General features: G+C 38.8%; 1 protein-coding gene across 8 annotated transcripts in view; it reads right to left on the reverse strand.

Annotated features, from left to right (window-relative positions):
- Window positions 1-26,886, reverse strand: part of ITSN1 (intersectin 1) — a 215,842-nt gene that overhangs the window by 107,345 nt on the left and 81,611 nt on the right. For all 8 annotated transcript variants that reach the window (XM_072740761.1, XM_072740764.1, XM_072740762.1 and 5 more), the window contains exons 6-12: window positions 19,837-20,016; window positions 17,954-18,050; window positions 15,019-15,119; window positions 10,408-10,471; window positions 6,849-6,986; window positions 5,359-5,474; window positions 179-441 (exon numbers count right to left, since the gene is read on the reverse strand). In XM_072740761.1, the coding sequence (XP_072596862.1) occupies window positions 179-441; window positions 5,359-5,474; window positions 6,849-6,986; window positions 10,408-10,471; window positions 15,019-15,119; window positions 17,954-18,050; window positions 19,837-20,016 (959 nt within the window). The remainder of the gene's footprint in view (window positions 1-178; window positions 442-5,358; window positions 5,475-6,848; window positions 6,987-10,407; window positions 10,472-15,018; window positions 15,120-17,953; window positions 18,051-19,836; window positions 20,017-26,886) is intronic.

The following is a 26,886-nucleotide window of genomic DNA, read 5'->3' on the forward strand; positions in this document are numbered from 1 at the left end:
GGTGAGGAAAATGCTCTGGAATTAGACAGTGGTTATGGTCCCACAACTTTGTGAATATACTCAAACTACTGAACTACAGCAAAAAAAGACCATATTAATATATTAATATTACTTGAATAATTAAGAAGGAGACCAGAGCACACACGCTAATTGTGGGCTTGGCTCTACAGCTGCTTACCTCTCGTCTCTCAATTTCTTTCCTCCTCTCCTCCTCTCTCTGACGTTCTAGCTCCCGTTGCTTTTCCAGTTGTTTCTCCAACTCCAGTTGCCTTTTGCGCTCTTGCTCCTGGCGCTCCCGCTCTTTCCGTTCTTGCTCTGCACGTTCAAGCTGTGCCAGGCGCTCTTGCTCTTTGCGCTGCTGCTCCAAGAGTGCTTGTCTCCGTTTCTCGAGTTCCAGATTGCCACGTTCAAAATTCTCACGCTTCTTATCTTCAAAGGTTACTTTAAAACAAGAAGCAGAAAAACTTTGAAAAGTCAGGATTTTCAACATACTATTTTCTAAGGAAAAATTCATTCAATGGCACATTTGAAATTTGTAGTAAAAACAAACCTGAACTGAAGCTTCTGTCCTGCCTGGGCCCTTAGGAATAAGCACTATGTCACCAAAAAACTTTAATTTTTTGATACAAAAAAACTTTAGAACCAATAACTTAATTCAGTAAAGCTGCAGGACACAAAATCAAAATATGAAATTGGTTGCATTTCTATATACTCATAATGAACTATCAGAAGGAGAAATTAAGAAAACAGTCCCCTTTACACAATGGCATAAAAAAGAATACCTAGGAATAAATTTAACCCAGACCTGCACACTGAAAATTATAAAACACTGATGGAAGAAACTGAAGACATAATTAAATGAAAAAATATTCCATGATCAGAACTGGATTGGAAGAATTAATATTATTAAACAAGCAAGCTCTAAATTCAATGCTGTTCCTATCAAAATTCCAATGGCATTTTTCATAGAACTTAAATAATTTTCAAAAGTATATGGAACCACAAAAGACCACAAATAGCCAAAGCAGTATTGAGAGAAAGAAGAACAAACTCAGAGCTATCATGCTCCCTGACTTCAAACTATACTGCAAAGCTACAGTAATTGAAACAGTATTATTGGCATAAAAACAGACCAGGTCAATGAAACGGAACAGAGAGCCCAGAAACAAACCCACAATTAAATGGTCAATTAATTTACAACAAATAAGCCAAGAATATACAATAGGAAAAGAAAAGTCTTTGCAGTAAGTGGTGCTAGACAACCGCCACATGCAAAACAATGACACTGGACCACTTTCTTCTCATACCAGACAAAAAAATGAGCTCAAAACAGATTAAAAACTTGAATGTTAGACCTAAACCATAAAACTGGTAGAGGAAAACATATGCAGAAAGCTCACTGACAGTGCTCATAGAACACTGCTTTTTGGAACTGACTCCAAGGGAGTAGTAACATTGAAAGTAAAAACAAACACGTGGGACTCTATCAAACCACAAAGTTTCTGCACAGTGAAGGAAACCATCAATAAAATAAAAAGGCAACCTATTGAACAAGAGAAGATACGTGCAAATCATGTATCTGATAATGGGCTAACATCCAAAATACATTTAAAAAAACTCCTACAACTCAACAAAAAAAAATCTGATTAAAAAATGGGCAGAGGTTGGGGTGCTCGGCTGGCTTAGAGGAGCATGTGACTCTTGATCTCGGGGTCATGAGTTCAAGCCCCACACTGAATGAGAGATTACCTATATAAGTTTTTAAAATGTAAATAAATAAATAGGCAGAGGATCTGAATAGACATTTTTTGCAAAGAAGCATCCAGATGGCCAACAGGTACATGAAGAGATACTCAGCATCACTCATCATCAGGTAAATGCATATCCAAACCACAATGAGATGTCATCTCACACCTGTCAGAATGACTATTATCAAAGACAAGAAAACAAGTGTTGGAGAGGCTGTGGAAGAAAGAGAACCCTCCCGCAGTGTATGCAAATATTGATTATGTTGTACACCTGAAACTAATACTACATCCCAATTTTGCCTCAATTTCAAAAAACCCTAAATTCTTTGCTAACATATTCTCCCCCCCACAGACTTATAATCTTTCTAGAACAGCAGTTCTGCATTATACCAATCTCCTTTCCTTTCCTGTTACTCTACAGTTCTCCTTCTCAATCACCTTGATTGACCCACTGACACCCTCTTTCCTGTACCATGAATCTCTCCATCCCTACCTCTCTCCTCTTAGCTGATAACTGTGCTGACGTGTCTTCTATTTTAACAAATAAGACAAATTCTGAAAGCAGAGGTAGGAAGGTGAGTATCCTGAGTTTCATAATGAAGAACAAACTGTGAAGTACTCACTATGTAGATCACATTCTGATTCAGTAAACAATTTTTTCTAATCCATTACTCAGTTTCCTTCTTTGAGAACACCAATGATGAATTTTAGCATTATTCCCCAGGCCAATCATTTCTTTTTCTAATATTTGCTAACATTCTGTCTATAACCATTTTATTTTCCCTTTAAAAAAGAAAAAAAAAAAAAATCCCAGGCTACCTGGGCCACTCAGTCAGTTGAGCATTCAACTCTTGATTTCAGCTCAGGTCGTGATCTCAGGGTCATGGGGTTGAGCCCCACATTGGACATCACACTCAGCATGGAGTCTGCTTAAGTCTCTTTCCCTCTCCCTCTTCACCAACCCCCTCGTGCATGCACTGTCATTCATTCATACTTACATACATAAATAAATAAATATAAAATAAATAAAATAAAATAAAATAAAATAAAATAAAATAAAATAAAATAAAATAAAATTCCCAATCTCCACACCCCTTACGTTTTCAGCAGTGTCTAATCGATTTTGTGTTATATGCTGCTCCTTGGAACCAACCCCAAACAAGAGAAGCATGACATTCCCATTGTTCTCTATTTCAGGAACTGTCACTTTACACTTTGTCTTGAGATGTGTCGCTGTAAGCATCCTTTCTTGGCTTCTTACCACATTTCTGTTTGGCCTTCACTCCTTTAGAGAGATGTTTCTCACACATTACAGTTATGGATTAGAGATCAAACATGGCATGTGTATTTCGGTTTTCTTGTTCTTCTTGCTCCTTTAGTAATTATGAGGAGGCAGCATCCATTTCACTCTGCCCCCTGAAAACTGGAAGTCCCCTCACCCATACAAAGGAATGAAATAATGACACATGCAACAGTGTGGATGAATCTCAGAAACACCAAGCTAAGTGAAAGAAGTCAGACAAATAAGGTCATTCACTGTATAATACCCTGAATGAAAAATCCTGAATAGGTAAAACCATAGAGGCAGAGAGCAGATCAGTGGCTGCCAGGGATGAGGGGAGGGGGATTAGCAATGACTGGTTATCAAGTTTTCTTTTGGGGTAATGAAAACATCTCAGAACTAGACAGGACTGATGGTTGCATAATACTGCGAGTATACTAAATACCATTGTTATGGACTGAATAACCCCCCAAATTCCTACATTGAAGCCTAAGCCCCGGTATGATGTTATTTAATTAGGATTAAGACAAAGTCCTTAGGGTGGGGGCCACATGAGGAGATTAATGGCCTCATAAGAAGAGGAGAGAAATATCTCTATTTCTCTCTTCCCCTGTGCACACATCAAGGAAAAGTGATATGAGGACCTAAAAAAGAAGACTGCCAACTATGTGCCAGAAAAAGAGCCCAACCAGGAACAGATCTGGATGGCATCCTAATCTCAGCCTTCCTGGCCTCCAAAGCTGTGAGAAATTTACCTCTGCTATTTAAGCCACCCAGACTGCTGTTTTCTATTATGGCCACCTAAGCTAAGACAGCCACTGATCTGTATATTTTTTAATGATCAATTTCCTATTATGTGAATTTTACCTCAATTAAAAAATAATCGAAAGTCTCTACACAGTTTATTCCAATATCTGGCCCTATTTCTGCTACAGAGGAGGTAAATACTAAGTGGTTAGTAAAGAATAAATGAACAAAAATCTGTTCACAACTCTAAATGAGTGGCTATCACCAACAGGAAAAGACAATCCCAAATCTGAAGGATTCCTGTCCTTATTTGCCTTTGAGACTTTATTCCCGTTATTATTGTTCTGAAATGTTCTTTCTTTCTGCTTGTAATGACCCTATTCATCTTCAGTCTCAAAACAACTGTGACCTCCACAGAGATCCATACCTCATGTCTTTCCAGTCTATGCCAACGGACATACATAAGCTCTGCTGTGCATCTGTAATATTGTCTTCAGGGATTTATTGCACTTACATACCACTCTAATGATTGTTTATATGGATGCCCTAAATCCACAGTTATATTATAACCTTCCAGAGGGCATAGACCACATTTTTAACATTAAAATTCCTCACTGTACTCAACACATAGCTTTGCACAAAGAACATTTTTCTTTTTTTTTTTTTTGGTTAAGATTTATGTGTTTTTTTTTTTTTTGGAGAGAGGGAAAGACAGCATGCACACAAGCAGGGGGAGGGGCAGAGGGAGAGGACCTCAAGCAGACTCCTCGCTGAGTGTGGAACCCAAGTGGGGTTGAATCCCATGACCCATGAGATCACAACCTGAGCCGAAACCAAGAGTCAGACTCTCGACAAACTGAGCCACCCAGGCACCTCAAAACCATTTTCAGTAAGTAATTTATCAGTGAACAAAAACTAATTTAGTTTAAAGAGAAAACTGAGAGAACTAGGGTCCTGAGCAGGTAAATTAACCACTGAGCACTTCAAATACAGCTACATGACATTGACAAAGTATTTAATATAGAGAGACTCCATAGTAAATTTCATTTGCTTCTGAGTATCAATTATCATCTCACTGTTAAAACTCATAGCCACCTTAGAATATTTTAATAATGTGATGCGTTTATTATTGTAAATGAGGATTTTTAAAAATAAGGTCATATTAAATTTAAAATAACTTCTGGTCATTAAGGAATTTCTTGATCTCTTATAACAACATGAGAAAGTAACAGTAGACAATTTCACATTCTATTTCTGCATTGCTGGTATTGAGCAAACACCATAAAGGTTTATTAATTTTGAGTGTTTTATAAATAACATTTATAAAATTTTTTTAGTGGTGAATAATCAGACTTCAATTTAAAAGTTAGAAGAAGGGCACATTAGCAAAGTACATAATGTTCTTATTTCTCTACATATATTCAAATCCAAAACCATATTACAAGAGTCTCCATTCGGATTAAGGTCAGTTACAGGAACGCAGCAAGGATGTCAGAAGCTAAATTTATTTTTACCTCCATCTTGGCATCAGAGGTAGAAAATCTCTATAATGATGTAACTCAAATATAAAGACTGCCTTACCAGGTAATTTCTTTTCTAGTTGTTGTTGTTCATCTTCTAAAACTGGTTCCTCTGGTAACCTCTGATCTACTGCTGTTGAGCTGATGACTGATATACCACTGCCAGATCGAACTCGTCTGCAATTGTGGAAAAAATGAAAAAAAAAAAAAAAGATTAATTATAAAGCTGTCAAGGTAGAACTGAGTAAATTATGGAAACGAATTTTTAAAGATTATGCCACATCATGGAGCAAACTTTATAGCGAGGAAAACATAAAGATTTGGTCCTCCTTATTTACAAAGAGTTTTTTAAAACTGAATATGTGAATATCTTCAGACACTTGAGTGCCAAGCTTGTTCAAATGTTTAGAACCATCACCAAAATCAGGGCAATTCCAAAGGACAGAATTCGTGAATAATTATCACGTGGTCTAGAAAGCGCATGGGTCACAGGTGCTCACTGTTGTTACGGCCACCCGTTCATGGAACATTAAATTCTCCAAGGGAAGATCAGTAGCTGAGCTGAATTGGAGCACCTCTTTCCCCTTTATAAAAAGCCTTTTTATCTCATAATAAATGCATGAAATATCTATACTTGACAGTCCCTAAAACAAATCACTTAATTTACTGATTAGTTTCAACTTAAGCCATTAACCTTGCTCTCTTAAAGCAATCTACCTTTTAAAAAATGATTTATCAGCTTCCAGTCTTGCGTCCCTTGTAGTGATTTTTGCCGCTGTCAGACTTTGCAGATCACCTGCCCGGCTACAGTTTCCTCCTACAGCCACAGATTTCTCGACTTGCTCAATACATGCACTGACAGCCATGGAACCATTTCTCTTACTTTTATGGGGATTTTCCACCCCCAGTCATTCCTGATGTTTGAGGAATCAAGACAGAAATTCTTATTTGTGTTTCTTTTTCTGTTCTTTGTGCTTGTAAGATTTCATATTTATCTTTTAAGTTAAAACCTTGAAGTGGCAGCCTCTGGAACAGGAGATGCGTGTGGTGTGTAAAGGTAGAGGATACCAGTAAGTGCGCATTTCTTTCAACTGGACTTTGGTCTACTCTTTTGGCAACTCCACTGAAACTGTGTTTTGGGCTAGGATCATTGTACTTAATTAATTAGCTTCCTGATTGTAATTTCTACATTGCCAACACTTCATTACCTATCCAACGTGTAGAATTCACAGGCAAAATACCCGTATCTTAGGTTCTATGTACAGGTTAATACGGTTTCATTTTAACTGCTAAAATTTTTGGCAACCTTTCATAGATTGGTACAAAAATCGCCAGTCTTTTGGTGTTTTACAAATATACTATAGCTACTTTAAAAAACAGAACAGGCCTAAGATTAACACAGGACCTACATAAGAAGATTTTCATCAACTCATGGATATTTCATTTACTTGCCAGGAATAAAAATGATTAAAAGATACACAGTCAGCAAAGCCCAGTTTGAAATTCACATGCCAAATACACAATTTCTCAAAAGAGCCAAATGTTCCTTACCTAAAGGAAGGTGGAATGTACTCTGGAGGCAGGACAGGTGGCAGTGGTTGGCCAGACATAGCTACATCAATTAGGTGCATAGCCAAGATAAATTCTTCTGCTGTGAGTTTTCCATCTTGATCAATGTCAGAAAGATTCCTATTCAATAAAAAGTTAATCACATTCTAGCTTCATGAAAATGCATGTTTGTTACTATTCCCAAGTGACTGAAATGTTCTGTTTTCTTATTCTGACTCTAGGCCAGTTAAGTCTCTCTGTGACTCCATTTACAAAAATAGTACCTATTTCATAGTACTGTTGCAAAGATAAAATGAGACAATCCATAAAGTTGGGATGGTGTTCAGCATTCAGCAAATGTTAACTATGATTATAATTATACTCTTCTCAAGCCTTGCCAGCCCATTTAAAATGTATCATACTCACATTCTATGTGTCTTTAAACACTATGTACAGCAAACTATCAGGTCAGATAGTAAACATTTAAGCTTTGCAAGACATGGTAATTATCCCAATGAATTCTGCCCTTTTAGGAGGAAAACAGTCATAGAATGGGCATAAAATCTCATTTACAAAAACAGGTGCAGGCCAGGTTCTACTCATTTAGGTTAGCTGGCTCCCTGCTGACCCAGACCTACAAGGGTGGATCTCTACGGCCTTCAGCCAGAGTCAAGATGTTTGCTGCTCCTTAATCTCAAGATTCAGTGGCCACTATTCCTCATGATCAACTTGCCCTAGTAGTTAATGAGAGTAAATAGGTATTTCCAGCAAGTTTAAGAATGGGATTTTACTTAACCACTTCTGGATACCAAAAGAGGATGTAAAACAACAAAGTTCTTCACCAGAATGCCAACAGGACAGATACTACACTGGGAACCTGGCTTTGCTGATGCCATAAATCAAGCAACTGCTCTTAAATCTGAAATTTCCTTAGGTGGCATAAACTAGTTTTTATTAAAGGTAGAATGTCCATGCAGTAACATTTGCCCTTTCTAGAGTAGAGTTCTGCAAGTTTTGACAGGTTCAATTGTGTCACTGAATTCAGTTGTGTATCACAATATACAGAACAGTTCCATCACCACCCAAAATTCCAGCGTATTTCTGAGTCATTCCCTTGCCTTGCCTGCAGCCTCTGTGAACCAGTGATCTTCTTTCTGTCACTCTAGTTTGCATTTTCCAGATGCCAGACTCCAGCCTGATCTTCCTTGACCTCTCCTCCTTTCCCCACTCCCAAGTAAATTCAGTTAGAAGGCAAGTGGAATTCTTCCCCCCACCCCAAAGTTGCCTAAATAATGGCTGTAAACATTTTTTAAAAGATTTATTTATTTATTTATGATAGACGAAGAGAGAGAGAGAGAGAGGCAGAGACACAGGGGAAGGAGGAGAAGAGGGAAGGAGGGAAGGAGACCTCTTCCTTGACCTCTCCTCCTTCCCCCACTACCAGCCACTCCCAAGTAAATTCAGTTAGAAGGCAAGTGGAATTCTTCCCCCCACCCTAAAGTTGCCTAAATAATGGCTGTAAACATTTTTTTTTAAAGATTTATTTATTTATTTATGATAGACGAAGAGAGAGAGAGAGAGAGGCAGAGACACAGGAGGAGGGAGAAGCAGGCTCCATGCCGGGAGCCCGATGCAGGACTCGATCCCAGGACTCCAGGATTACACCCTGGGCCAAAGGCAGGCGCTAAACCGCTGAGCCACCCAGGGATCCCCTGGCTGTAAACATTTAATTAAAATATCTTTTTACTGTACAGAAAGGGAATATAATAATATTCTAGTAGGAGAAGACTCAAGTATTTTTTTCAAAGAGGGCTGGTTATAAATGAAATACATAAGCATTTAGATATACTCTAGTGTCACAAGAACACCCAATAAATTACCAATCAACCTCTATCAATGTTAGATCTCAAGTTTACATTTCAGAGGGCTCTAGGATACTGGTACATATCCAGGCTTAAAGAGATCTGGATGTGTCATATTAATTGGTCTGCTATGTTTACTAACTGGTCTATTATTATTATTCTATTGCAAAAGGAAGATGCTTTAATACATAGCAGAAAGAACCAGGATGAGTGTAGGGACTAGCACTAGATGTGACCATTTATGAAGCAACCATATCAATGGACCTTATGGCAAAAATCATGAACCTCGCATGTATACAATTAAAGCAACCAAAAGCTATTAAAAATCATTACAAAATAAGGGTGCCTGGATGGCTCAGTCGTTAAACATCCGACTCTTGACTTTAGTTCAGGTCCTGATCTCAGGGTTATGAGATCGAGCCCCATGTTGGGGTCTGTGCTGGTATAGAGTCTGCTTAAGATTCTTTCTCTCCCTCTCACTCCATCCTTTTTTTTTTTTTAAGTTTTTATTTATCTATTCATGAGAGACACGGATAGAGAGAGAGAGAGGCAGAGACACAGGCAGAGGGAGAAGCAGCCTCCATGCAGGGAGCCCCATGCGGGACTCAATCCCAGGACTCCAGGATTACGTCCCAGGTTGAAGGCAGGTGCTAAACCGCTGATAAACCCAGGGATCCCCTCTCACTCCATCGCTCCCCAACACCCCCCCTCAAAAAAAAAATCATTGCAAAATAGAGACATTTATGTGCCTCTGATGAAAGTACACTGTAATATCTCTGTAGTCCTGCCAAAAAAAAAAAAAAAAAATCAAATTTGAATCTCATGAGTGGTTTTCATCAGTGGGATGATTTTGTACCCCAAGGGACATTTGTCAACACATGGGGCATCTTTGATTGTCACAACAGGGGGTGGGGGCCATGTTACTGGAATCTAGTAGGTAGAAGCCAAAGATGCTACTAAACAACATACAATACACAGACAGCCCCTCAAACAAAAAATTATCAGGTGCAAAGGTCAATAGTGTTGAGGTGTAGATACCTTGCTCAAGATCCCATTATAGATCTATACGAAACACAGGAATAAATCAACACAAGGAGGCAACCAACCACCAAGAGATAGACTAAAAGAAACTATAGGACAAACAATTTGGGCTTTTCTTTTCTAGGGAGGGTGGTTAAAGAACAAAGAGGAGTTTATAGAACACGTAAAAGATGTGTCAACCAACTGATGCAAAATATAGGTTTATTAGCATCGGATTTGAACAAATCAACTACAAAAGCTATGAGGCAATCTAAGGAATCTAATCACTATCTGATTAACTTTGGTGGACTACTGGTATTACGTCCTCTCGAAAAAAATCCCTATCTCTTTTGGAGATTAAAAAGTTAAAATATTTGCAGATGAAAAGGCTATAATCACTGTGCTCTGGCTTAAAATAACTGGAAAGGAGGAGAAGAGAACCAGAACTAGTCACAAATTGACTTACTTAAACTGTGTTAGGAGTTCTAGAGAATTCATTAATTTCTCTGCTTTTGTATTTTTCAAAATCAAAAAGAGGAAAGAGTAAGAGAGGTAATCATTGGGAAATTAATCATAATTCCTACATCCCCACTTGTAAATAATGGTATTAAACTAAGGACCCATGAAGCTGTATCAATTAAAGCCACTTTATACAAACCAAGGAATTTTTTATTCCTTACCATATTGAAGCCAGCTGAGCCTGTGGCAAACTTGATTGCATAAGAATAGTCCTTGCTTGGGGACCTAAACAGAAACCAGGGAAAAAAATATAAAGATGAATCAGCAAATCTTCACTGTCCAGGAAGACCAGTGTTGTGCACATAAAGTACCATGAAATCTCATCATGCAATCACAGTGCTTAAACAATATTTGCTATTACCCAAGGGGCTTTTTCAAAAGGAAATTAAGCTCCAATGAAAAGGGAAAAAAAAAACAAAAACAAAAAACAAAGCACGCCACAGCATCTGGCACATATTCAATAAATTCTTGTTAAATGGATGTTTAATGAACAGAGTATGTATAAGATTAGAGTTTCAAAATGTAACCTGCCCTTTTGTCTGGATTATCATCTCTATTTGTATCAGGCTTTTATTGTCAAAGCTGAAACTTCTTGTCTCTAAACTCAGCATCTTCTACCACCACCTGCTGCCTCCACCAGGCCCACTATCGGAAAAGATTCAGAAAATCTTGGAGGAGGAAGAACCTTAGAGAGGACAACCCTTGTAACCGGTTCATTACAGACTTAAAAAAAAATAGTGACCTGCTCAAGGCTGCACAAATGGCTAACATCACAATCATTTCTTATGTTAGCAATAAAGAATTCCTGGAATTCCAACTCTGCTCTCCAAATCAGCTCTCATTTCTTAAAATACTCATAAATATCTTCATCTCTGGCAAGAAACTGGGCTAAGATATCACATAAAGTCTACAGTGAGAAATTTTGTGTGTTGAAATAAACCAGGGTTAGGAAGAGAGACAAATACGGCTTCTATCACTGTCTCTCAAGGTGTGGCCCCAAGATAACCGATGGACCATGGAACGGGGAATTGTAACAATTTTGTTGGGAAGACTGCCATGTATACATTTTTGCTTTTAGCTATTTCATGTTTCAAATGGCACTTGATCAAAAAAACACACAAGTGGACGTGTTTTTTGCATGGCAAGCAGTAGTGGTTAGGGACCACTGAGAATTATCCTCAATGTGTCAGCACAGGAAGTGCCCGAGAACTTGCCACAGGACTCAGGGCAGGCAGTTTCCTCATTAATTGGACCCAGTTTTCTCATTTCAGATGTCCTTTCCAGATTTATAAGTCTGTGCTCCATCAAATAAGAAATATAACATGGAGCTTAGCATAGTGCTAGCAAATAAAAAGTGCTCAATTAATGGTAAATTGGAGACAAATTCTAACTTTTATTTACATATAAAATGTGGGCAGAAAAGCCACATCAACATACACATATGAATTTTAACACATGCAGAGGTATAGAGTTTAATTCTCCCAACTGAAAATTTTTCAAGTAAATCATACCTAGATTATGAAACAGCACCCCAGGAACCCTCTCCAGCTATAGCCCCCCTCCTTTTATCTTTTTAAGAGAGGAGATGTGAGGGAGAGAGAGAGAATCTTAAGCAGTCTCCATACTCAGTGTGGAGCCCAGTGCAGGGCACCACCCCATCAGCTTGAAATCATGGCCTAAGCTGCAATCAAAAGTCAGAAGTTAAACTAACTGAGCTACACGGGTACCCCATCTCCAGCTCCCATCTAATCATTCCCCCAACCAAGTGTAGCTCAACTTCTAACAGCACAGTGAGTCCTTGTTAAGTCTGGCTTATTTTGTTCAACGTATTGCATGTGGTTGTAGAACATTAACCCTAACTGCTGCGTGGTGTACCATTTTGTGACTGTAATAATCTATACATCCATTTTGTTGATGGGCATTCAGACAATTTCCAGTTTGGAGCTATTATGAAGAGTGAACCCTCTAGGTTTGGGCAAATATATACACACATTCCTGTTGGATGAATATGTGTGTATGTGTACTGGAAGTCTCTAAGAATAAGAAGCAATCTTAATTAATGTGAAAGCTCTAAAAGTTCTGAGATATCTGGAATGAGGAATGTAGACTGATCATTTTGTTTAGGCTCTAATATGGTACTTAGTGTGTTGGAACATTAAAAGAGAATTAGCAAAACTTTAGTGAACGCTTTAATTTATACTTGTAACAATTCTCTCCACTTCAGAACTACATAAAAGGAAGTTAGTACTTCACCTACCCCCAATAAAAAATATAATAATAAACAAACCAAAAGAACTAGTTCTGGACCTGGATGGGTATCAGGAGATTTGGATTCTGGTCCTGACTCTTCCTACTCCCTAATGGCCTATGACATTAACAAAAGTACGTTCACTCTCTAAGAATAAATTCCTTCCTCTCTGAAGTGAGAGAAATGATCTGTAAGTGATTGGTAAGCCACAGCCCACAGGCCATATCTGGTTCACCATGTGTTTTTGTAAATAAAGTTTTCTTGAAACACTGCCACATCCATTCATTTAACCATGATACATGACTACTTTTATACTACAACGGCACACTTGAGTAGCTGTGACAGACAAAATGCATGCCTAATATATTTATGGTTTTGTTCTTTATAGAAAAAGTTTGTTCACTACCACACTAGAAGACCAAAACTGTTTTTTTGCAACACTAATACTTAACTCTGTACGTCCTAAGGCAAGGTTATAAACATCAAAATACACCACCAACACCTAAGATGGCCTCTTAGCATAACACAACAGGGTAAAATTGAACTCAGTACAAAGAATATCCTGTGGAAGCCTACATCCATAAAAAGATACCAGCTTTGGGGTGCTGGCTTATATGGGAACATTATGGGGATAAGCAGAAACCTCAAATTCATAAGTCCTACTACAGGCATCCACATATTTGTAGAGAAGCATGCTAGTCAGAATTAAATGAAGTTAATGCTTTATCTCAAACATAACTAACACCTTAGCTTTCGTGATTAATATATGAATAACCAATATCATATCCATTGTTTCAGGACACAAGATTAATAAAATTCTTTTCTGGGGAGAAGGCTAGCATTGGTAAGATTACCAGAATTCTGCAGCTACTTATATAATCTTGATTAAAGAATGGGCTCTATTTTTTAAGATTGTCTCTTTTATACATCAAGTTGTGAAGCAAGAAGGGGGTACCCACCTAAACAAGTGTATCAGCTAAATGAACCCAGGTAACCAGTGGGGTAAATTGTGCCACTGCTAGATTAGCTTCACTTCCTATAGTGGACAAGCTCGTATCAGAAGCTCAGACAGGTAAGGACACAGATAAACATTAACAAAATCTGCTTTTTCAGGTGTACTTTAAATTTTATCGTCTACCTCACATATTTAAAGGTCTAAATATTCAAGTGCTTGCATCATTATCTTTGGGGTGAAGACTGCATGTGGGTCATAAAACACAGATCCTACCAAGAAAGAGAATTTCTACATCAATGTCACATCTGAATACTATTTTAATTGATTCACAGCAAACACCAACAATGCTTTGAAGAATTGTTCTCAGATTCACCGACAATGTAGTTCCAGGTCTGTATAGAGCACTGGTGTGAAGCAGACCATGCTGAATTATACTTAAAAGTATACTCCTGAATATTCCTTCAGAGCCTGTTAAAAGCTGGACTGGTTTCCTATGTTATATATAAAAATGACAGCTATGCTTTAGCAGAGAGTGAGCGTGGCATTTAGAAAATTTGTGTGTAATTACGAATGCCCCCTCAGATACATACTTATTTGAGAAGACCACTGAGATCCTTTATTAGGGATAAGGCTGAAGATTAGATCAGGCCTTCCATATATCACTATGTTTTTTAACAGATGAACTTTTCTTTTGGAAGTAAAAATTGCAATGGTAAGTGACAGCACAAACACACACACACACACACACACACGCACACACACGACAGTAAGAGTTAGAAATTTAAGATATGTTTCTCCACTTCAGGAAAATTAACTCCTTTTCTTTCCTTCTGTATTTGTTAAAAGGCAGTCACATGTTTTCCCTTCTCAACGTTCAAATCAGAGGTCTCCAGTCTCCTTATTAAAATTACACTTTTCTTTATAATTCTCTCATTTATTTTAGGTGTTTAACTCTCATTAGAAAGGTTGCTGGATAGTATCCTAAAGTCCTTTCTACTCTTCTGATATGGATAACAGAATTTCTTTTTTTCTTTTTTTTTAATCCATGGAGTTCAGTAAGTTAACTCTGACCTCTTGTACAAGAGGTAAGATCTTACTAGGTAAAAGCGACCTCCCACTAGTTAGTGGCAGAACCAGGCTCCAGACTACTCAATCAATTATCATCACTCTGCAAGCTGCCTTAAACACAGACTCTTTGAGTGGATAGTTTCAAGTTCATGTACAAAGCTGGGCTTCAAAACCTGAACCAGTTTTGGTTTGCAGCAGGGTTTCTGTGCTAGCGCTCTGATCCACATACTAGTGGCATCCACTGTGCAGGAGGATCCTGGGCCTATGTTCCATTTACCAAGAACCAATGGGGTTCAAAGACTGGGGTGCTCGAGAAGAAAGGAACTGTGGCATTATCAGTAGATGAGAACTCAAGATAAGAGGGACAAAAAAAAAACCCTGTTTAGACAAAAAGCAAACTGAGAAAGACATTTGGAGAGTATCTATGGTCCAACATCTGGAAGCAATTTGCACTTGGAATCAAAATCATATTTCACCAGATTAAGTCTCATTTGTAAATACCTGTTAAGTGTCCACTCATAGTTTTGTCATGACTGTTGAATAACTGTCTGTATTTAAGTCTGGATGACTGAGGGACAGCCCATTCTGCCACGGGAGGGACACTGTGGGGAAAGAAGATTAATGATGAGGAACATATTCAAATTCTTTAATAACAGTTAATGAAGAACTTCCTAGAAAACAGCTTTAACATTTTATTCCCTTTCTAGTCGCTACTTCTGAATGTTCTGTAATGAGTCTTTCCAAATTTTATAGTTATAAATATTTCTCTCAAAACAGACACACTTATTATTTTTCCAGAATCAAGGGTAAACACAATAGACCAAGTGACTGTTCCAAGTTAGAGATATGACTTAATAATTTAAAGGTTCCACAAGATATGGAAAAAAAAATCTCCCTGGAACTGAAGTGATACACTACTGTCGAGGCTTTCCCAAACTTCTGGAACAGTTCTCTTTTGGATTAAAGAGCAATGCTGGTAGCCCACAGATAACTCCCTTTAAAGGTATTAATTCTTGAATGTTTGTAACTTTCTGGTTAGCAAAATGCATTCATTTCTTCATGAAGGGAAATCATTTCATTCTGGGAAGTTTAAATTCCTACGAGTGGAAAGTGTCCCAGAGAGAAGAGAACATGTCCGGGGTCATGGCAAATCATTGGAATCGTAATGGAAGGAGCTTTGCTTTCCTGTCTGCCACCTACTGCTGCCTTCTCTGATAATGTGTTGCAACCCTGGCCCAAAGAGACGCCTACCAGCAGTCAGATGGGTCTACACCTCCTTAGTGATCAGGTCCTCAGAGTAGTTCCACGCCAAGTATCACAACTGACACCAATGGCTTGTTAAGAGCCTGGTGTCTAAGGAGGGCAATTTCAACGTAATGGCTAAGCTCTCAGTAAAATCTGCATTCCACTTCCAGGGCAGATTATAACTAAGGCCCCATTTGCAATTTCCTTTGATTTCAACAAAAATACCTATTTCTCATAGGTAAAAGCAAAATTTTAATCACAAAGTGAACCTCTTAGTCATCATTTATATATGTTATCTACATGCTTATACTTATAATATACACTTCATAAAGTATATGAAACTGCTCCCAAACTCTTGCAAAGTACCTAATTATATTCACATTTCAATTATTATAAATTTCTTAGTAAAAAACACTTACCAATATTGTTTCTGCTGTGAGTACTTCTGCAACGCTCTCATTTTAAACTAATATTTTGCTGATTCCAACTCTTGCCTACTTGTCAGAAGCTAATTATCTTTCCCCTACACCCCAGGAATATAGGGTGTTGCACACAGAAGCTGCCCCAGATTATACTTATCAAGTCATAGTTTTCAGCTGAGACTTTCCTGAAAATTTAAATGGACTAAAAGCCTCATTAACAGGTAACCAAAATTTAGATGCCAAATTCTAAAAATGTGCTGGAGATTTAAATTATTAATAAGATGACTACCAAACTCCCTCCTCCAAAATCAATTGTCCTAATAGCATAAATGTTTACTGATTTTTGATTCATTCTTATGTCACAAATCAATTTTATGGTGGATTTGAAAATCTCTTGTGGAGAGTCACAGAAAACTCAAAACTTCACCATGGCAAAGGGAAAAGACTAAGAAATTCAAAATTCAGTTATAGATCACCTTGAATTTACATCTCCGCTCGAACTTGTGGTAAAATGTAAACCATCAGTGAGGATTATAACCTCTCGGGATTTACTCCCTCATTCACAATTCTGAGGCAGTATCTACTGCAGGTGGCTGTGGGGGGTTAATGAGGTATTTGGTAATAATATTCCTAAATCTTCAGAGTAAAACCTTAATTGAGTGGAACACAAATATCTGTATACCACCATTAACTAAAGTTTCCAGAGAAAACTGCTATGGTTAAGAACTCATGCCTTAAAAATCAAAAAGTACTCAGTTCAACTCTTGGTTCTGTCACTTCTAAGTTGTGTTATTTTGGAAAAATTACTAATGTCTCTGAGCTCCTCATCTACAACACAGAAAAATCGAGTCATCTTATAGGGAAGATGGTGAATATCCCAAGAGCTAATGTATATACATCAGCATTCACCATGGTGATTTTCAGTTTCTGGGTTTACTTTAAATCATTTTATAAAGGGTTATAAATTGTTCAATTATATTCAATGCACTTTTCTCTTAGAAGTGGGAAAATGACTTGAGTCACTTAGGAAAGATTTCTAATGAGGACTGAAACAAGAAAAGATGGAATCATCTTCATTTATGTCCCCTTTTAATTGCAAAAGTTTGGAAGTGGTTTATGAAGAGACTTAACTTTTCATCTTGTGTAACAATATGCAAGGGAAAAAATTTGAGATAAAAGGAAATAAAAATATGAAAGAGAATATGAAACCAAGATTGGTCAAAATGTAACCAGTAAGGTCATATAAACTTTGCCAAAATTGGGCCACATACTTGATTAATAATGATTATCCACTAATCTGAATAATTCATTTCATAAAAGGTGGTTTTAAATAAGGTTTCAGTAACAATCCATATAGATTCCATGAGATTATCTGAGATAGAATAAAAAAAATTAGGTGAACTGTGGCTCCAATCTTCATATAAAAATTTTTATACATACACTTTTAAATGACCAATACAAAATAGCTAATTTTCCTCTCCTACCTAGAGTTCGATTTTAATATTTGTGAACATTAGTATAACTGGTACCTATTTGTTTTCCTTGTTAAAAAAACAACACCCAAAGCTTTTTTAGGAAATGTCATGTTTTTTATTCATCATCTCTGCAACATATAAGTGGTAAAAACTGGTAACACTATCCAGCACTAATTATTGGCATCTTACAAAATAAAAGATAATAAAGAACATAGCTAATTCATTTTTAGTTTTAGAAGTTAATCAGATAATAGCTTTTCCCCAACAGCCCATTTGAAAAACAAGCACACTTACCTAGCCACATCAAATGACTGTGCCTTCTGTAACTTAGTGTTTAATTGTGACCCGGGACCAGATCTACTGAAGGAAGAGCTCTTTGGCAATGTGGCTGCTGTAAAAATAAATAGACTTTGAATAATTTTAACTCTACAAAGAATCATGTCCCTATGAACAAAAAGGAGAATACATACACAGTCACCAAATCTGAGGCAGAAATTATTATTCCCTTTTCACCGAGGATTCAAAATGAGTTATTCCCTCCTTGTTCCCTGTGGCTGGACAAAAAGTCCTCCAGATTTATTCATTCCTGCTGAAAATCACCTTACTAAATAGAAATGGTTACCACCCATGTATTTAACTCTTTGTTAAGCTTTTCATATCACACTTTATAGACTCTGTCCCATTAGTTAAAGAAACAACAGCTTAAATACATAGAATATGGCATTCTCTTAACTGTGCTGGAAGAGTGGAAGTATTAGTTCCAGATGGAAAAGACAAAAAGTCCCAGCCTTGCAGGCCTGGCCAGACAACATGGGATACTAGGGAGGCTCAGCTCTTATGTCTGATTCTCATTCTGGCTGGTTAGCAGTGTGCCAGGAAAAAACTCTGGAGCTTTAGCCTCGTTCCCCTCATCCCTGCCTACTGTCTTACAACATTTGCCATCAGTCACAAAAGAAAACAAGACAGAGCACGTGGATTCACAGATACTACTAAAAAGCAACTGCAACAACTTTCTCAGGTGTCATCTCATCTGCAGCCATGGTCACAAATGAAAGGTGAAGTACATGGTACAAGAGAATCTTATAGAAAGAAAAAAAAAGTGGTACATTTGGCTATAACTTAGAGATAGATCTTGACAGATGTAATAAACCCAGGTAGCTGGGCAGAGAAATAATGATTCACATATAATCATTATCCATGGCTAAAACTCCACACCATCATCACTAGTGAACGTTTCAGACACATCCAAAGTTTTTTTTTTTTTTTTTTTTTTTTAATACTTCCCCCATGGTGCCTGAGTGGCTCAGTTGGTTAACTGTCCAACTCTAGGTTTTGGCTCAGGTCATGATCTCAGGGTCATGAGATCAAGCCCAGCAACAGGCCCCATGCTCAGCTCAGAGTCTGTTTGTCCCGCGCCCTCTGCTCCTCCCCCTGCTCTCTCTCTCGAATAAATAAATTAAATTTTTAAAAAATACTTCTCCCACTGGATAAGAATTTTCTAAGATTTGTAGACCATGTCTACAGTTTAGGTTTGCTTTATTTTCACTAAAGGGAAAAGACCTCAAGTAAAGTCTCAGAATGAAATTAGCTACACCAGGAACGTTCTAATCCTTTCCTTCAGTGAAGGGAGCAGGGAATACTCCATCCTTAATGTATCTAGCCATATAACAAACTTCCTTCCCCCTTCTGCCCAATTTTACTATGCCTCCTCCAAAAAAAAAAAAAAAAAAAAAAAAAAAAGCAATGTCTTTTTTTCTCCCTGCAAGTAATCCTACTCCTAAGGGAATAGCTCATTTATCAGCAATTCATAGCAACTAAAGAAAAGTAGTAACTGACACATGGAAAAAAGAAAATGTTCAAATACTGCTCCAACTGGACTTGCTATTGTCAGGCCCTAGGAGGGAAATTAAGCTCTTGGTTTTAGCTGTTGAGTTCATCTTTGCCCATAATGGTACCAAAGCTCCACAATTTTATTCTCCTTTACTTCTCTCTAGCCTAGCATACCTTATTTAACATATCAGGAAAAATGAGATATTACATGAAAAAGGGAAATATTTTCCTCTGGAACAAAATGCCACTCAAATATAATCAGAAATCGAAGACAGAAGATTCAGCAAGAAGGAAGAGTAAAATACACATTGTAAAAATTCAGTCTATGGATTCAGCAGGTCACGTACCAGGATGAGCAAATGCAGGCAGAGGTTGTATAACAGGGGGAGCCCCGTTAGCCAGGGGAGGCACTGCTGCTGTAGGAACAGAAGATACTAGAGGTGGAGACATTCCGACAACTGGAATGGATCCCATTGGCACTGGAGCAACAGCTGTAAGTGGTGGCATGCTGGCGATACCTCCTATACCTGGGAAGGAAAAAAATCCCCACAGAATTCACATGGAATCACTTTTCTCCACATTGAATGATAATTAATTCAGGAGTCTTCAAAGAAGCAAATCACTGTCCAGTTGTAATATATTTCCATTTAAAATATAAATTCAGGGATCCCTGGGTAGCTCAGTAGTTGAGCACCTGCCTTTGGCCCAGGGCGTGATCCTGGAGTCCCAGGATCGAGTCCTGAATCAAGTTGCCTGTGTGGAGCCTGCTTCTCCCTATGCCTGTGTCTCTGCCTCTCTCTCTCTCTCTCTCTGTGTCTCTCATGAATAAATAAATAAAAATCTTTAAAAACATATATAAAATCGGAAAAAATGTATAAATAAATTTAGATTAATCATTTTGGAGAATATGAAAACTTATGTCAAGTATCCCATCCTAAGGGCACAAGAGCCAACCTTAAGAGGGATCTACTGGCCAAGGTTGAAAATCAATATGAATAACTGTAATGGACTACAGCCACCAAAGAGAATTAAGTTTATGAATTCATAATGATATTTAAAAACAAAAAAAATCCTAATTGGCCACCACAGGTAATCAATGTATTCTGAAAACTAGTATAAATATACAAGGAAAAGAAATCACACATCCATTCTGCCTTTCCTTTACATACTGAACCTCAGAGTAACCAAACATTTGATAGGGAAGTTTCTCTTTATAGAAGTATTCTAACCAGAGTGAAGAAATGATAGAACTAAAATAAATGTTTCCTTTTTGTTTCTTTGTCTGAACTTGTGATATTGTGACATAATAAGAAATACATATCTGGTCTTTGTCCCCAGTTCCTGGTTCTGGTTCCTGGCAAAGCGCCTAAAACCCTTGTGATTTCCTGACTGATAGGAACATCTTTTGTTAAAATATTTGGTCTTGGTCCCTGGTTCCTGACACAGGAGCTTCTAAGACCCCTGGAATTGCTGGAGTGATGAGAGTGCCTTTCCGTATTTTGAATAAGGTGGCTTGGGGCTGGGGGCCCTTAAATAGATGCAGGACAGAAGCTGCTCATGGGGAAGACTGTGGCATGGTTAGTGGGATGCAACTTTCAATCCCACCCCATCCCTTCCCGCCTCCACACAGACCCCAGGGGAGGGTATTGGGGCTGGAGATTGAGCTAATCAACAGCCAAGGATGTCACAATCACACCTGCAATGAAGCCTCTATAAAACTCCTGCCCTATAGGGTCTGGAGCTTCCAGGCTGGTAAACATCTCCATGTGCTGGGAGGGTGGCACACCCCAACTCCATGGGGGCAGAAGCTCTTATACTCAGGAACCTTCAGGGCCTCACCCTTATATGTGCCCTATGCGCCTGTGTGTACGTATCCATCATCATATCCTTTATAAGGAACTGATGAACCTAAATAAATGTTTCCCTGAGTTTTGTGAGTGAGCTGTTCTAATTACAGAAAGGGGAAGCAGGGTGAGTGGGAGCCTCTGACTTCGTAGTCAAGTTGGACAGAAGTACAGATACTTCAGGAATCCAGTGCTTGTGACTCAAGTGTGAAGAGAGGACAATCTTGTGGGAGTGGGCCCTTCCACCAGAGGAATCTGATGATAACTCCAGTAGTTGCCATCAGAGTTGAGTTTAATTAGGAAATAATGTTAGTGTCTAGAGAGCTGGCAAATTAGGTGATGTGGTTCTTCTGGACACAAAATTCTTGGCTTAGTCTTTCCTTGATAATACTAAATACATCATTCCATCTTCTGGGATAAAGCACTGCTGTAGGAAAGTCTGAGGATATTCTAATTTTCTTTCCCTCATAAGTCATGTGCTTCCTTTTTTTACATACCCAAATAATTTTTTTAATTGGAATTTATCTTAGCACTGGTTTCTGCAGGCAGATATTCTCAAGCACATGATATCCTCTTTTAATTTCAAATCCTTTATTTCCAGGAAGTTGTCTTGAACTGATCTTTACCATTTGTTTTCTTCCCTTGCTTTGGTTTTCTCCTTTAGCGACTACCAATACCTTATATTCAATTCCTTTGCCTTCAACACTGGTCACTTTTTCTCAAGTCCTTTTTCTCTCTTGTTAATTTTGTTTTTATTTTTGAAATCTTGTCCATTTCCCCTTCTTTTTCTCTTCTGATAGCACCTCTTGTGCTGTGTCTAGTTTGGTCTCCGTTTCTGATATGACTTTTTCTGTTATTTCTCCTTCTTTCCTGAGTTCTGTTACCTTACTTCTGAGGCTTTAAAATTCTGATTGTGTTGGTCTTTTAGGACTGGTGTCGTTTTCTTCATATTTTTTAGCTTGTTTTGAAATCACAGGTTACTGGGGTGCTGTCACTGTTCACGGGGGCGTTATTCAGCTCTCTATACTCCTTTTTCTACTAATAACTTTGTGTGGGATTTGACCTTGCCCAATCCGCCTGTTGCTTGGTTTTATGTGAGCCTTGCTTCCTGGGATTTCCAGCTTCTGTTCTCCACCCCCACACTGGTCTAGACCATTCCCTTTCTTTAATGTCTGTGTCACTGCCCTGTTCAATTTTGATTCCACTCCCAGTCATTTCTCCTCAAGTGTAGGAACTTGTCACAAATGGAAGCTTTTAAATAGCCGCTACGAAGACTATCATCCTTTTACCAACTGACTACTTTTATGAAGGAATATTTTCCAAAGATTTCTAAGGAAATGCATACTGAAGGCTATGTTTTGGAGAGCATCTCTTGACTATGCTAAATCTTAATTCCTGGAATTTCCCCCCATCTCTCCTCAACCACTGGGTTTTCCTTCTTTTCTCTAAAAGTGAAGGGACACTTCCCACCCTAAGCACACCAGCCTTCAGCAGACATGCTCCTCCAGCTTTATCTCTCCTTTACAGTACAACTCTCCCCTCTTCCAAGTCTCCAATCAGGCTTCTGTCTCTACCACTCCAATGAAACTGCTTTTCAGAAGGTCGTGTACAAATTCATTTTGCCAAATCCAATCACTTCTCTGTCCTATTTTCACTCAATCTCAGAAGCAACTCAAACAAGAGAACACACCCTCCTTGAAAAATGTTTTCTTGGCTACTAGGACACCAACCTCCTCCCATTGTTTCTTGCTTCTTCCCTTTTAATACACCTTTAAATATTACAGCATGGCAAGGACTGGTCCTAGGTCTTCTGGCTCCTCTAGCTACACATCCTAAGATAGTCCTTTTTTAAAAAAACTTTTTTAAAGATTTTATTTGTTTATTCATGAGACACACACAGAGAGGGAGGCAGAGAGAGACGCAGGCTCTCTATCGGGAGCCAGATGATGGGACTCGATCCCAGGACGCCGGGATCATGACCTAACCCAAAGGCAGACACTCAACCAATGAGCCACCTAGGGGCCCCATCCTAAGATACTCCATCCAGTCCCAGGGCTTTCATTGCCATCCATACTCAAATTCTCCCAGAGCTGATGGATCCCTCCTCAGAGTTCCAGACTCATGGATTCACCTACCTCCTTAGAAAACCACCAGAGCCCTCACACTTAACGTGACCAAAACTTGATTTGCTTTTCCTCCAAAATACAGAATATAATGAATCTAAACCTATCCTGTATTCCACAGCAATTATTACTACCCAGATCTAAATCTCCATTACGTCTTGCCCACAGCAAAAATCTCCCTACTAGGGACGCCTGGGTGGCTCAGTGGTTGAGCGTCTGCCTTTGGTTCAGGTCATGATCCTGGAGTTCCAGGATCAAGCCCTACATTGGGCTCTCCGCAGGGAGCCTGCTTCTCCCTCTGCCTATGTCTCTGCCTCTCTGTCTCTCTCATGAACAAATAAATAAAAGCTTTTTAAAAAAACCCTCCTTACTGATTTCCCTGATTTTACTATTGCAATCCAATCCTCACATAAGATAGACTATTTTTTTCTAAAAGTCTATCAACCATGTACTCTCCTACCCGTAAGTTCTCTGCAGCTTTCAACTGCACTTAGAAAGAAATTTCTAACTCCTTAATGGTTTTATTAGGCCCTAAACCATCTGGCTCTTGCCCTACCTCCCTGACCTCAAGGCCTACCAAAACCTCAGCTACCATGTTCTCATGTTTATTTCTTGCACATACCAACTTCATTTTTGCCTTAGGACCTTTGCTAATTACTGTTCCATTTGCCTGGAAGGTTTGCCCCCTAGGTTTTCACATGGCTCTCATCACTAAGTCAGCTCAGAGTTATCTCTCCTCAGAGAATTCTACCGTGATAACTTTCTCCCATCAGTACCTCTATCATATTACCATTTTATAGAACTGACTGCACTTATCTTACCCTGAAACTATTCATCTATTTGCTTACTTTCCCCACCTTAACAAGAAGCTTCTTAGAAGCAGGAGCCATGATGTCTTGTTTACCAATGTATTCCAAGCAACTAGGACATGCATTAGGGGGTTAAAAATAATAGATTAATCTGGGGCACCTGGGTGGCTCAGTCAGTTAAGAGTCTGACTCTTGATTTCAGCTCAGGTCATGATCTCAGAGTTATAAGATTGAGCCCTGTGTTGGGCTCCACACTGGGCACAGAGCCTACGTGGGATCCCCTCTCTCCCTCTCTCTTTACTCGTCCCCACTCTAAAAAAAAAAATAAATAAATAAGCATAATCAAAATAAATTAGCCTGGGATCCCTGGGTGGCGCAGTGGTTTGGCGCCTGCCTTTGGCCCAGGGCGCGATCCTGGAGACCGGGGATCGAATCCCACATCAGGCTCCCGGTGCATGGAGCCTGCTTCTCCCTCCGCCTGTGTCTCTGCCTCTCTCTCTCTCTCTGTGACTATCATAAATAAATAAAAATTAAAAATAAATAAATAAATAAATAAATTAGCCTAATAAAACTATGGGATCTGGCAAAATAAATAAATAAATAAATAAATAAATAAATAAATAAATAAAAAAAAAAGACAAACTCCCCCTGAAACAGACTCAGTCAAAAAATAATTATTCTGCGTGTAAACACACTGAAGGAAGAAGATATCAGGCACACAGAACTTCCTGGAATATAGCTGGCTGCCCTCAGGCAAGTCATAGTATCACTACATCCCTTTTTCCTTTCTTTAACAGAGGGGAGTTGATCAAAATGGTCGCTCAAGTCCCAGCTGGCCCTAATTCCACATGTTAACATGTGCCTTAGCACCCATGCAGACAATGAACCGTGGAACAGTGACACTCCATGCCATCCATATGGTTTGATGATAATGAAGGTGGGAAGAGAGAAGGTAGTAAGAAAACCAAGAAACGGGCAGCCCCGGTGGCCCAGGGGTTAAGTGCCGCCTTCAGCCCAGGGCGTGATCCTGGAGACCTGGGATCGAATCCCACGTGGAACCCTGCGTGGAGCCTGCTTCTCTGCCTCTCTCTCTGTGTCTCTCATGAATAAATAAATAAAATCTTAAAAAAAAAAAAAAAACAACCAAGAGCCTTTGAAAAACTGTATGTCTGGACAGGCTCGACCTCACTTTTTAGGAACATGGTTTTAAGCAAACTGTTTACCTTCTCAGAATCTCAGTTCTCTCATTTACGTAACGGGGCTAATTTCTGCGTATTTCAGGGTCATTATTGTGACCAAATAAAATACGATACGTGAAGGTAGAATGTGTAAGGGCTAGGAAATGCATGGTGAGATCCTTTTTAACATTAACTAGAAAATCATGATCCTAGTAACAAATTATTTTCTTCTCAAGTAGCCACATAAGAAGTGTTAAAAAAAATTATCTCGGGTTGAGGTGAGAGGTGGAACTAGAAATACCAGCAAAGGTCAGATGTTTGAGCAAAGCTAAGCAAACCTGGTTAGGACACAATGTACTTTTTAACTTCTCTCATGTTCTGATATTCCCTGGTGAGTCACCTCTTGAAAATAATTTACGGGATGATGCTGATGTGACCAGAAGGAAGGTAGGAAAGGCAGTGGAGAGAAGCCTAGGGGAGAAGCCCAGGACTCACTGACAGAATGGCGGCTCAGAAGTCCCAGGTTCCCTTAGAGGCAGGGGCAGCTTACTTAGGCTGTGGTAAACCCCCCCGGGCAGCAGGTCACAACCTCATGGAAATAAATCAGCAATGACTAGAGCTGAAAGTCTTGCTGCAGAATGGAAGAAGAGAAGACCTATTAAATGTTCAAGGAAGAATGACTGACCCCCCAGTTTTGAGGAAAAAAGAGGAAATGGGATGCCTCTGGCTCTCTGACTCTTTATCCTCCCCGAGGTATCTTCTTGCAGCACCAGAAGGGAAGCCAAAAGACAACCAAACACCCTATAGCTGTTTTAATCCATGGGTCCTGACCAAATGTTGGCTACAGGGACCTTCAAAGATTCAGAGCTACTTCTACTTAAATAAGCCAGCTAACTAAAGACGTAGGGTTTTGGACACACAAGGGACGAGACCCACAAGGGTCCTGGTCATGTGGTGTGGGCTTTACGTACTCCTCACCTCCGCACGTCCTAGCCTTTGTTCATGCATGATTTCCTGAGTTTCTCTGTTTTCTCTCCTGGATCAATGTCCTTCGTGCCTGACCCCAAATCTGCACCTTTCCCCTAATGATTGCCAGTCTTGTAGCTAAACCTCACCAAAAGAAAGGCATTGCACAGTTTGTTTTTAATAGTAAATCTATTAAGTTAAACTACAGCATTTATTCATCTCAGCTTATCATTCATTGTATCAGAAACACCTGCATTACTACTGACTGCCCCTCCAAAACCGACTTTGCCTTATCACTTGTCATCAGATCTATCAGGAGGAAGAAAGGGAAACTCTAGCCACAATTTTTGTGTTTTGTTTAAACTAAGAACTTTTGCATGCATCTGATATTAGATCTGATTACTATAATCTTTAAATCAACCTAAACCATTAAAGTCTAGGGTGAGAACACAGAAGAAATCAGAACTGTTGGTAATC

Source organism: Vulpes vulpes, chromosome 15 (genome assembly GCF_048418805.1).
Source record: "Vulpes vulpes isolate BD-2025 chromosome 15, VulVul3, whole genome shotgun sequence".
NCBI lineage: Eukaryota > Metazoa > Chordata > Mammalia > Carnivora > Canidae > Vulpes > Vulpes vulpes.